This window comes from Phocoena sinus, chromosome 8 (genome assembly GCF_008692025.1).
Source record: "Phocoena sinus isolate mPhoSin1 chromosome 8, mPhoSin1.pri, whole genome shotgun sequence".
Taxonomy (NCBI): Eukaryota; Metazoa; Chordata; class Mammalia; order Artiodactyla; family Phocoenidae; genus Phocoena; species Phocoena sinus.
The window spans coordinates 66,531,234-66,543,769 of NC_045770.1; the positions used below are offsets into that span (position 1 = coordinate 66,531,234).

The 12,536-nt window shown below is 42.5% G+C and overlaps 1 protein-coding gene across 15 annotated transcripts in view; it reads left to right on the forward strand.

The window, feature by feature from the left end:
- LOC116758806 (F-actin-monooxygenase MICAL2) overlaps positions 1–12,536 on the forward strand; it is a 222,787-nt gene that overhangs the window by 164,052 nt on the left and 46,199 nt on the right. For all 15 annotated transcript variants that reach the window (XR_004351240.1, XR_004351238.1, XR_004351239.1 and 12 more), the window contains 2 exons: positions 1,573–1,703; positions 2,923–4,264. Coding sequence is in view for 11 of the 15 variants with exons in the window: in XM_032642002.1 (XP_032497893.1) it covers positions 1,573–1,703; positions 2,923–4,264 (1,473 nt within the window). In the remaining 4 variants the exon portion in view is untranslated. The remainder of the gene's footprint in view (positions 1–1,572; positions 1,704–2,922; positions 4,265–12,536) is intronic.

The following is a 12,536-nucleotide window of genomic DNA, read 5'->3' on the forward strand; positions in this document are numbered from 1 at the left end:
AACTTTTGCCTTTTTAGGCTCGAACCATCTAATCGGGGGCTGAGAAGGGGGTTCGGGTGACAGGCAGGCTGGCCAGCCGCCCCCACCCCCCCACCCAGTGTCAGCTCCTGGCAGCCAGTGGCCTTTGTCCCCAGCAGCTCCTTCCTGCCGCCCTCAGATCTGTTCCCCTAAGTTACCTTTTCCCCTGGAGCGCTTCCCTTGGGGAGCTTGCCGAAGGTGTGTGTGGCCAGCTTTTCAGAGGCCGGGCCTGGGACGCAAGCTCTAACGTGCTTGCATTTGTAAGAGGAAAGCAGGACGGAGTAATGACAACCCCCTGTGTGGCTCCGCTGTGCACACGGGTCTGGAAGGAACTCCTCTTGGAGTGAGGCCTGGGTTTAGCCTGGCCTGGGTGGGTCCCAGAGGAGGAACCTCTCAGCCAAAGCTTTGGGGAAACTGAGGCCAGGGTATTGTGTTTAGAAACAAGCTGAAATCTGAAGGCTGGACACCTTGGAGGGAAAGGGAAGTGGGTCAGCTGAGCAGCCAGAAGCAGGAAGTCTGACAGGAGTGGGTCGTTAGAGACAGTGGTCCTGGAAGTCTCTGCGGAACAGCCTTTATGTGCCAGGAAGGCTAACAGGAGAGCTGGCTGGGCTGAAGGGTCAGACATTGAGTGTCCAAATCCGGAAGTGAGGATGGCGTCTCCTGAATCCCTTCGAGGACCTATTATTGAAACGGTCCAAGAGGGAAACAAAATGCTCGAGAGTTTAGATTAAGGTTACTGGGGGGGTGGTCTGTGTGCACACATGTGTGTGTGCACTCATGAGAGAGGGAATGAGATGGATCTTATGGGCGACCTCTGTCGGAATTCTGCTGTAACTAGACTAGTTGGGTTCAGCTCCCACAGTTCACGATGAGGCTCCTCCTTGGCCCTGGCCACACTCCTTTCTCCCGTCGAGAAGGACAGCACATGCACTGGCTCTCATTTGTTCCCTGACCAACAGGAGCTTGGCACGAACTCCACTCCATATGCTTCAAATGATCTGATACTCATTATAACCTCCCTCCCTTGTGTTCTCTTAAAATCTCAAAACTAACCATCTCGTCTGAGAGCCCCGTGATACACATGTGGGAGGAAGAGCCCGTTTCCTTGGCAGTGACTGCCTTTCCTGTCTGTGCCCGTGGCGAATGGTCCAGCGTGCATCTTACGGGAAGAGGCCTCAGGTGGTTTATCGACTAAGTGATTTAATGCAGCCCCAGCTCCCCACTACGATGGCTCTAGGGCAGACCTTAGAGGTAGATGTCCGTTTCCCAGAAACACCCTGGAGAACCCTGTTCTAACTCTCGGGGACATTCTCACGTGTGTGTGAGACACAGTGGTTCTTGGACTTTTCGTCCTGGGACCTACGTCCCCCGCAGGAGCCTGACACTCCTGTTCTTCCAAGTCCCAAGCAGTGGGCTCCGGGGCCTCTGAATCTGTCCCTGGCATCTTCCTCCCTCTGACTCTATAGAGAGGAGCTTCACTGAAAACCTCCTCTTTTCCTGATAAAATAAGGAAGCTACAAGTCTGTAATGGAGAGCGTGTTCTGTCCTTGGTAGATATGACACCAATGAACAACAAAAGACCTATGGCGCCTCCAAAGGAAGCTCCTCCTTCCCCTTCGCCTTCTCTGCCGTCTTCTTCTTCAGCTGGTGTCCCGCATGCTCTGGATAGTTTCTCCCCGCCTCAGGTAAGTGCCCTCAGGGCCCTGCACAGGTGTGAGGACGACAAGCTGCCTGTACTCCTCCCACTTCCACACTGAGCTCTGGATTCCCAGCACCCTTGGGTCACCCCAAGTGCACAGCCAGGGCCAGAGGGATGCTCTGTCAGGAGTCCACCCCACACCTCTTCACTCGTCCTTTCCACGAAAGTGCACCCTGCTCCTTCTCAGCCACGGAGGGCACAGCCACCCACTCGTTCAGCAGACTTTATAGGGCATGGGATCTGAGCTGGACTGTGGGATGCAGAGATGCTAGGGCTTGTGCTCTGCCCTTGAGGGCCTCACAGAGGGTGTAGAGGAGCTGGCAGCTGTAGGATGGCAGGCACAGAACGCAGGGTACCTTTGGTAGCAGCTGAGGACCTTGGAAGCAACACCCCCTTGAATAGAAAATGGCATCACCGAGACAGTCATGGTTGGACTCTTTCCTTCAATATGGGTTTATCAAGCCTCTATTACCTGCCAGACCTTGTTCTAGGCTCTGGGAAGTAGAAGATCCAAGACAGAAAAGTACATACTCTTGTGAAACTCCCATGACCAGAGCTCTTGGCAGGGCACAGTCACTCCTTCTCAAGTCTTCTATATTCTCCCTTTGCCAAGGGCCAAGCTCCTGCGTGCTAGAAATGGCTGCTTTCTCAGTGGTGAGAGGCATGAGTCAGGTTTTGAAGGGTCACTGGAAGATCCTAAAGGCTATCCTGCCACCACAGCTCCAAGCCAGAAGGGTAGCTGTCTATCCTTACCTTAATGGTCTCCAAAGAAGAAGCCTTGGTTTCTTGGTTGTTGGAGGAACATACCTATGGGTGGAATGTGCCCTTTAGTAGGGACCATGGCTGAGCTTCCTTATGTGCCTGGCCACCCACAGGGACCAGGCCAGCCGTCCCCTCACTGGCCCAGGAGCTTGTCAGTGACTTTGCTTTCCTTTCTGGCTTCCTACCCACCTAATCTAAGGCTCAGGAAAGACTTTGGTCAGTGATATGGGGGCTCTGGGCCAATTCCAGCCCATGCCAAGGCAGCCACTTAGAAGGAAGAGTGGCCCTCTGAAATCATCCTAGGCAGAATTCTTTTTGACTTTGGGTATCCGAGATCTGGAGAGAGGAAGGGAGGGGGCTATAGACTGAGATGTGCATTCCTCATATAAATAAATGCTGGGAACTTCTAAAAATCACTGCTCCTTTTTGCCTATCCCTTCCAGGTGACAGTTTGCAACCCTCCTTCTCAGGTCTCGAGAGGTCATTTCAGTCCTTCCACCCCAAGCTTTCTGAGGCAAGCCAGAACCCAAGGACCACCCAAGGAAATCCCCCTGCATATCCCTCATGGCCAGGTGCTGGAGCAGACAGAATACTGTCTGGTGAGGCCTGGTGGAGACGGCCTCGAAAGCTTGAGGCCATCCGGCGCTGCAGAGATGGCTTCTGATGGGAGTCAGGAAGCAGAGGCCCCTCCTGTGGGTACCAGAAGCATCCACAGAGGCCCACACCCCATTGGAGGGAAGGACAGGTGCTCGCCAGACCAACAGCTGTCTCCCAGGGCTGGAGAGGACCCTGGAGAAGGGAGTACCAGACCCAGGAGGGGAGAGGAGGGTAGGTCAGAGCTGGCAGAGGAGAAGAAGTCGGGCTTAAAGAAGCTGGTTCTCACTCGGGAGCAGAAGACTAGGTTGCTAGATTTGAATGACTCCAACCCTAAGAGCTTGCGCCTGGAAGCCAGGGTGAGACTTTCCCAGAAAAGCCCCGAGAATGGCCGAGGAGGAGGTGTGCTGAAACCAGTCCGCCCCTTGCTGCTCCCTCGGGCAGTGAGAGAGATCTTACCAGCCCAGAGAGAGGCTCAGGAGAAGACGAGGACCCCAGCTGAACGGACTCCCAGGGAGCAAAGCGTGGCCCCGCCCAAGTCCCCGCTGCGGCTCATAGCCAACGCCATCCGGAGGTCCCTGGAGCCGCTCCTCCCCAATTCCGACAATGGGAGAAAGGCCTGGGCCAAGCCAGAGTCAAAGACTTTGCCCACCAGCCCACCCCACGCTTGCACTCGCTCATTCAGCCTTCGGAAAAGCAGCTCCAGTAAAGACTGGGACCAACGGTCCCCCAAGAGAGACATAGCGAGCAGGGCCTCAGCCTTCTTCTCCCTGGGCCCCCCAGCCGCCAGGGCTGCCCAGCCCTCAGCCCCGAGCCCTCCTGACCCTGCCCTCCGCACCCACAGTTTGCCCAACCAGTCATCCAAGACATTTCCTACACTCGTGTCCCCACACTGCAGCAAGATCGAAGATGTCCCCACCCTCCTGGAGAAAGTGAGTTTGCAAGAGACCGTCCCAGATGCTTCCAGGGATCCCAAGAAAAAGACCTCACTTTTTTCCTCCCTCAGACTCAAAGACAAATCTTTTGAGAGTTTCCTCCGAGAATCCAGACCAAGAAAGGACCTGCAAGACCTCTTCAGCAGCCCCAAGGGGAAGGTGCTGCCCATGGGCAATGCCCAGCCCCCAGAGAAGCTGGTCAATGGCACCTGTCTGGGGCAGGGGGTCCCTCCTCCTTCTCCAGAGAAAGATGCAAGTAAGTGGCTCTTTCCTAACAAAAGACTACCGTTCATGCCAGGCAATTAGTTATTGGGTTAACAAGCAGGCATCTTTCATCTCTTTTTGCTTCTCAAATTAAATTCTGACAAAAGTAGGAAAACCTGAATTTAGAAAATTTGAAAAAAATCTGAAAAAATTAAATTTGAAATTACGTTCTAGAAGGTTTTGGAAGAGGCAAAGAATCAACCATAATTCCGCTACTTTCCCACTCATTGACCATATGAATATTTTTCACTATTATACATAAAATTTTATCTTTTAAATCAACATTATATCATAGCTATTAAGCCAGTTACCTCATAGTCTACATAAATGTGACATAGTGGCTGTAGAATATTCTGTCTAGTGTTTATGTTATTATTTAATGAACTATTTTCTTATCGTTTAACACATATATATGAATATATTTATATTTTATATATGGTATTGAATGAACATTTTTATGCATATAGCTTTTTCTCTCCTTTGAATTATATTTTTTTAGGATAGGTTCTAAGAAATGGAATTACTAGTTGAAAAGTGTGAGTTTTTTAAGATTCTTAACTGACACTGACAAATTGTTTTTTAAAAGAGAATTGTACGGGTAAAGACTATATAGGTTCTTTCTGTGTTATTTCTTACAACGGTGTGTTGTAAATTTCAATTAAAACGAGGGGAAGGTACCAGTTTATATTTCACCATTAATGAGAGTACCCTTTTCACCATACTGTTACCTGCATTCAGTATCATATTTTTTCAGTGTTGCTATTTTACTAGTCAAGAAAATGGTGTCTCTTTTAAACTTGTATTTTTTTTATTACTAGCTTAAACACATTTATGTATATTTGACTACCAATGGGACCTAAGGCTTTTTTATATTTAAATCTGATTATAATTTTTCAAATTATAAAATTAATTAATATATCAACAGATCAGAATAATTCAACAATAAGGAAATATTTTTAAAAAGTAACGTAGTCTCTCATCCTTAGAGCCAGTGTAAACACTTACATAATTTCTTTTTTGTTGTTGTTCTTTGTTTGATTGCTTTAAACAAACTGATTCTACCATCCCTATTGTTGAGAACTTTTTCTTTATTTCTTTAAACTTTAAAAAAATTTAACTTTTATTTTGGGATTTCAGTTTTCAAGCAAAAAATTATTTCTCTCTTTTGGTGCTTTACTCAAAAAGCTATACAGATTAACAAGAGACTTTATTTTTAGCCAATTCAGGATAAGCATGGACAGGCTGGTGTATAACTACACCCTTTTTATTACATCATAAAGTTTAATCATGCTGTGCATTTTTTGATAGATAATACATTCACATGGCTCAAAATAAAAGGGTACAAAAGGCACAAAATGAATAGTCCTATCTCCCATCCCTGTCCCTGTCTGTCCCTGAGCCGTCCTGGTCCTATCCCTGATGACAGATACTATTATCAGGTTCTTAGGCATTCTTCCAGACAAAATTTATGAATATATGAGAAAATTTACATATCATATTCTTTCTTTTTTGAACAAATAATAACATGCTAGCATATTGTACATACTTTTTTTGAACTTCTAATTTTATTTTGGAGATCATTCTGTGTTAGTACATAAAGAACTTTCTCCTTCATTTCATAGCTCCGTGGTATTCCATTGTGTAGATGTACCATAGTTTACGTAGCCAGTCAGTCCCCTGTGATGGAAAGCTTAAGTATTTCAAAATTTTGTTATTGCAAACAGTGCTACAATAATGAAGAACTTGGGCCATTTGGCATATGTGTGAATTTACCTCTAAGATAAATTCCTAGAGGTGGAAATGCTGGAGCACAGTACACGTGAATTGAGAATTTTGATAGATATTGCCAAACGGTCCTCCATCAAAGTGGTGCTGCTTCACCCTCCCCAGCAGCAAAGCATGAGAGTGCTATTTCTACACTGCAGTGCGCTACCCAACTTTAAAAAAAAATCTTTACCAGCCTGATTACAGCTTGAGCATCTCTTCATACATTGAAGAGTCATTTGTATTTCCTTTTCTGTGAACTGTTGTTTCTGTCTTTATCTAGTTTTCTGTTGGGTTGTTGGTATTTTTCTTGATAATACGTAGGGACTCTTGTAAAAGGGAAACTTAGCTTTTCTCTTGTGATATAAATTACAAATACTTTTTCCAGCTTCTTGTTTGTGTTTAACTTTGTTTATGGTGATTTTTGCCACATAAAATTTTACTTTTATGTAATAGTTGTAGCAGTTTTCCATTTTATGGCTTCTGGGCTTTGTACAATATAATTCAGAAAGAACTTTTTCTAAGTTTATGGACAAAGTTTCTTGTTTTTTTACATTTATATGTTTATATCAAGAAATTACCCTAGTATAAAATGTGAGCTATGGATCCAACCTTCTTTTTTTAGATGTCTCTTTGGTCATCCTAAAATAATTTAGTGAATATTCATCTTTTCTTCTCTTATGTGAGATGACATCTTTATCATATATCAGATTCCTGTACTTGGACTGATTTCCACACCATCTATTATATTCTATTGAGTTGTCTGTTATGTATCAGTTCCATACTATTTTGATTATTTTCCTTTATATATTTAAAAAATTCTATATTTTCCCATCTGGTAGGAAGAGTATTTCATTATTGATCTTCTCTTTCAAAACTTTCCTGGCTCTTCTTGCTTCTTTGATATTCTATATGGACTGAGCATTAGCTTGCCTATGTACCCCCAAAACCCTGTGAGTACTTTTATGGGATTAAGTTTACAAACTAACTCCGTGAGAATTTACAACCTTATGATATGAATTGCCTTTCCATTTGCCCATATCTTTTTTTGTGACCCTCTGGAATATTCTAAACTTTACATCATACAGATCTTGCGTATTTATTGTTAATTTTATTACTAGATATGTTTGTTTTTGTTGCTGTTATAAATAATATATTTTCCATTTTATCCTCCTACTATTGTGTATATGAAATTTATTGATTTCTGTATAGTAATTTTTGACCCATCCATTTTTACTAAATTCTCTTTGCTTGAAATGTTTTTCAATGACTTCTCCTAGGTCCTCCCCAAATATACAGTCATAACATCTACAAATAATGATAATTTTACCTCTTGTTTTTAAGTTGTATAGCACTAACTTATTTTGTTTCCTAGTTTCTTTGGTTTCCACCATCTCTAGAACAATATTAAGGTAGTGATAATGGTTTCTATATTGTATTCTGAACTTTAATGAGAATGCATCTCATTAAATGTTTTCCCATTTAAGCATGGTGCTGGCTTCTGGGTTGACCCAGATATATTTTGAGAAAATAGCCATCTAGTCCTGTTTTATTAAAAGTATTTTAAATCCTGAATGGATGTTGAATTTTATTAAATGTTAGCACAATTTGAGATGACTGCATGATTTTTGCTCCATAGTTTAATTAATAGTATGAATTATGTAATGGATTCACTGATACTGAACCATCCTTGTATTGCTGAAATAAATACCACTCAGTCATGGTGTCTTATTATTTAATATACTTTTCTGTTCTGTTTGCTGATATTTTATTTAAGATTTTTGCATCAAATTCATAGTGAGATTAGCCTTAATTTACTTACATCCTATTTACGTGACTTCTGTATGTGCTGATTAGAATAAGTTGGGGTAAATGTGTTTTCCTGATTTATTTTCCACGGAGGGCTGCATTCATTTATATTCATTAGGAAGTGGTGTGACTTCCTTAGCTTGGAACAGAATGGGAGTGCAGAATGGAATTAGGTTAAAGCTGACCAGCTCTGAAAATAGTGCCTGGACCCATCACATAGAAGAGCTTTGTGTTTCTGAGGTGTTCTTAAGTCAGTATCCTAAGAATGTAAAAATTTTACCTACCCTATCAGATAAGGCCCATTAGTTTCCTTGTATTTCCCTGCCCTCGCCCAGCCTACCAATCACAAATACACACACACACACACACACACACACACACACACACAGAGCTCACTTTACACTTAACTTCCTGCACACTTCCATGCAATGGAGAGAGAAAACAGTATTGAAACGGAGAGTGAGAAACTTTCAAAATTTATTCAAATGGAAATACCTCAGATTTACGATCACTTGAATAAAGAGCCAGCTGAAATTTAATTTTTCTCATTTTTGCAACACACCTTGCCAGGTAAATTACTGGTAAACATAAACTTCTCAGTGTCTTTTACTTGGGGGCATAAACTGACTTCAAGCACTTACCAGTGCCAATTTTATACCAACAATTTTAATGCTGATTATTGCTCCTCTATGTAATTAAACAAAGCACCCTGAGAACCTCTCTTTTAAAATTTTTGTGTAAAATATTTATTGCAGTATAAAATACATGCACAAATATTAAGTACAAAACTGATGAAATTTTGCAAAGTGCACATTTGTGTAATCACCTTGGAGATCAAGATATAGAACACTACCAGCATTCAGAAGACTCCCTCATGCTTCTTCCCAAATATATGTGCCACCCAACAAAAGTGCATACCATCTGACTTCTGTCATCTTAGATTATTCTTGCAATTTTTTGACTTTATAAATTTGAATCATTCAGTCTTGTGGTAGGCAAAATTCTGAGAGGACCCCATGCTGCCTGCCTCCCATGTTCTTGCCCCTGCGTACTCATCCTCTTGAGTATGGTGGAATGTGAATATGGTGGATCTCACTCCTGTGCTTAGGGTATGGGGTTTTGCAATTGTAATTAAGTTCCAAGACAATTGAGTTTGAGTTCATCAAAAGGGAAATGGGTAGGCCTAACGTAATCGGGTGAGCCCTTAACAAGGACTGGGCCCTTCCCGAAGTCAGAAATTCAAAGCATGAGAAAAACATGGTCCTGCTGGCCTCGAAGGAGTAACCTGTCATGCAGTGAGAGAACTTATGAGCAGGAGGCCTCTAGGAGCTACAACCAGCTGACAGCCAGCAAGAAAACGGACCCCGTGTCCTACGACCACTAGGAACTGAATTCTGCCAACAATCTGAATGAGCTGGAAGAGAACCCTTAGCTGCAAATGAGACCCCAACCCAGTGGACACCTTGACTGCAGCTTTGGGAGACACTGAGCAGAGGACCCAGTGGAGCCAGGCCTGCACTTCTGACCTACATGACTATGAGATAATCAGTAGGTGCTATTGTAAGCTGCTATGGTGTTCACTGCTCCCACAACAATAGAAAACTAATACAAGTGTGTGCTCTTTTGTGCCTGGCTTCTTTCACTAAACGTTAAGGGGGATGTATCCATGTCCATATGCGTAGCAGTGGTTTCCTCTTTTCCACCACCTCATTTTATTCGCTTGTATGAATATGACACTCTTTACTGGTGCATTCTGATGCTGGGCACTTAGGTTGTTTTCAGTTGTTTTTATTGTGAAGAATGCTACTTTCAGCACCCTTATACAGTGTTTCTGTTGGGTATTGTCAAAGATAAACAAAGCCAGATACTAGTTAAAGTGGTAAGGACAGAGTTTAATTAGTAATTTATTGTTACAGTAAGTAAGAGAGTTCAGTATGAACTGAACTCAGCTTCGATTTTGCCAGAGGTGGCTGGGTGTTTGACAGGGAGAATGAGGGAATAGGGAGAGGGGTGAGTGGGGTCTCAGTAGAGTCAGGGAAGTGAAAAGTTCTACACGGTCGGTTAGTGTAAATGCTGGTTAGGTCAGCTGGGTCTGTTAGCTGGCAGTGATTGAAGTTAGGATTCTATCCTCCCCCAGAAACTGGGAGGCTGAGGCCCTTTCCTTCCTGATGATTGCATTTGAAAGGACTGACTTTCTGGTCCTCCTGAGTGGTAGGAGATACATATACATCTCAAAGGGACAGAAGAAGCATTGACAGTTGTAAGCCCTTTTTAGTAAAGGCTCTAAGAAAGTGTGGTCAGGAGCCTATAGACAGGTGTTGGCTAAAACAAGCAGTAAATGCATTTGTCAGTCTTGAGTTTTCTCAGGCAGGTACTTTAAGGGGGACGGGGTCATCCTAGGGATGTGGCCTTGGACTGTTAGAAACTGCCAGTGTTTAAGTCTTTCAGTGTAGGAAGAAGAGGGTGGGCTAAACTATTTGTGTTGAGAGCCTAGTTGCTACGGGCCAAGTTTGAGGTCTAGTCGAGGGGGCTCAGGTGAGCTTGGCTAGATATGGGCGAAGAGAGAATCTCTGTCAGTACGTACCTGGGAGTGAATTGCTAGGTCCTGGGGTTAGGCGTGATTGGTTTGCTTTAGTAGGTACTGTCAAATGGTTTTCCAAAGTGGTTGTGCCAATGTATATACCCTCCAGCAGGAACTGAGAACTCCCCTTGACCTACATCCTTGAGAACACTCCATAGTTACAGTTTTGTTTTGTTTTGTTGATGTCACCATTTTTATGGGCGTGTGGTGGTATCTTATGGTTTTAATTGGCATTTACCTGATAATGATGTTGCACTACTGTTCACATGCTTATGTAGATATTTTCTTGTGTGATATCTCTATTCAAGTCTTTTGTCCATACTTTCATTATGTAGTCAGCCCTTTCCTTATTGGTTTGTAATCTGTGTAGATTCTGGATATAAGTCCTTTGTCAGATATATGTATATATAAAACATCTTCTCCCACTCTTCTGCTAACTTTTTCACTCTCTAAAGGTGTTTCTGATAAACAAAGGCACTTATTTTAATAAAGCCAAATTTATCAATATTTTCCCTTATTGTTGTTGATTTTTGCATCCTGTTTATGAGATCTTCCCTATCCTGAGGTCACAAAGATACTGTTGTGTGTTACCTTCTGGAATTGCACTGTCCAATAGGGTAGCCACTATTTCACACTTGAGATAGGGCTAGTGTGAGTAAGGAATTGAATTTTTAATTTTATTTATGTTAATGGATTTAAATTTTAAAACTGAAGCTGTATAAAATATTTTTCTATTCAACTCAACTTTTCTCTTTTGATAGGATTACATTTCACTTTAATTATTGAAAATGTATTGTCTAAACCAAGATGTACTCATTCCAAGAAGCTCTCATTGTCTGGTTCACAAAATGCCCCTGGCCAGATGCTCAGCATCAAAGACATAAGGGCCTTGAAAGTTCTAACAAGCCAGAAAAGGGTTGATGTTCCCCTCCGTGGAAAGTAGCACTGGCCTTCAACAGCACAGACATTCCCGTTTGGTTAAGCCACAGCTTACTCTTGGGCTGGGAGTCCTTGTGGGGGAAAGTTGTAGATGTTTACAAATTCAAGCCCATGTTTAAAACCATTCAAGGGCTTCCCTGGTGGCACAGTGGTTAAGAATCCACCTGCCAATGCAGGGGACACGGGGTTGAGCCCTGGTCTGGGAAGATCCCACATGCTGCGAAGCAGCTAAGCCCATGCACCACAACTACTAAGCCTGTGCTCTGCAGCCTGTGGTCCGTAACAAGAAAAGCCACCGCAATGAGAAGCCTGCTCACCGCAACAAAGAGTAGCCCCCGCTCACTGCAACTAGAGAAAGCCCGCACACAGCAGCAAAGACCCAACGCAGCCAAAAATAAATAAATAAATATTTTAAAATTTTAAAAAACCATTCAAATACTTCCAAAAATTAAAGTTATATCTGAAAACCATTTGTATGGTTCTTTCCATAAATTTCAAAGGTCAGTAACTATTATTTTGGTGCATATAGTGGGCTGTACCAAGTAATATCTCCCCTTTAGCATCCCGGCAAATCATCCCAGGTAAACTGGTTATTACTTCAGTCACTTATTTATCACCAGTGATGAGTTTCATTTTGGGAGCGCATGTAATTTTTATAAAATTTACCTTGTTTTCCACAAATCTTTTCTACAAATAAAGGAGCTATATATGAAAAAAAAAACCAAGAAACAAGATATGCTGTAAGTATAAAATATGCACCAGATTCTGAAGACTTAGTTTGAATGAAATAATGTAAAAGATCTCATTAATATTTTTATATTTGATTGCACATTGAAATGATAATATTTTTGAAATTTGAGCTAAACATATGATTAAGACTAATTTCATCTGTCTGTTTTTACATTTTTTAATGTGGCTACTAGAAAATTATAAATGACATACATGGCTCATGTTGGATTTCTATTGTACAACACTGTTATAGAAGCTTTATTATTTTATCTTTCATAATTAAGTCTATGACCAACGTAGGATAGATTTTTGTATATTCTGTGAGGTAGGCTGAGTGTTTATTTTTTTTCCATGTTGTTATCCAGTTGATTCAGCAGCATTTATTTAAAAAGCCATCTCTTTCCCCCACTTCATTGCAGTGACACTTTTGTCATTAATGAGG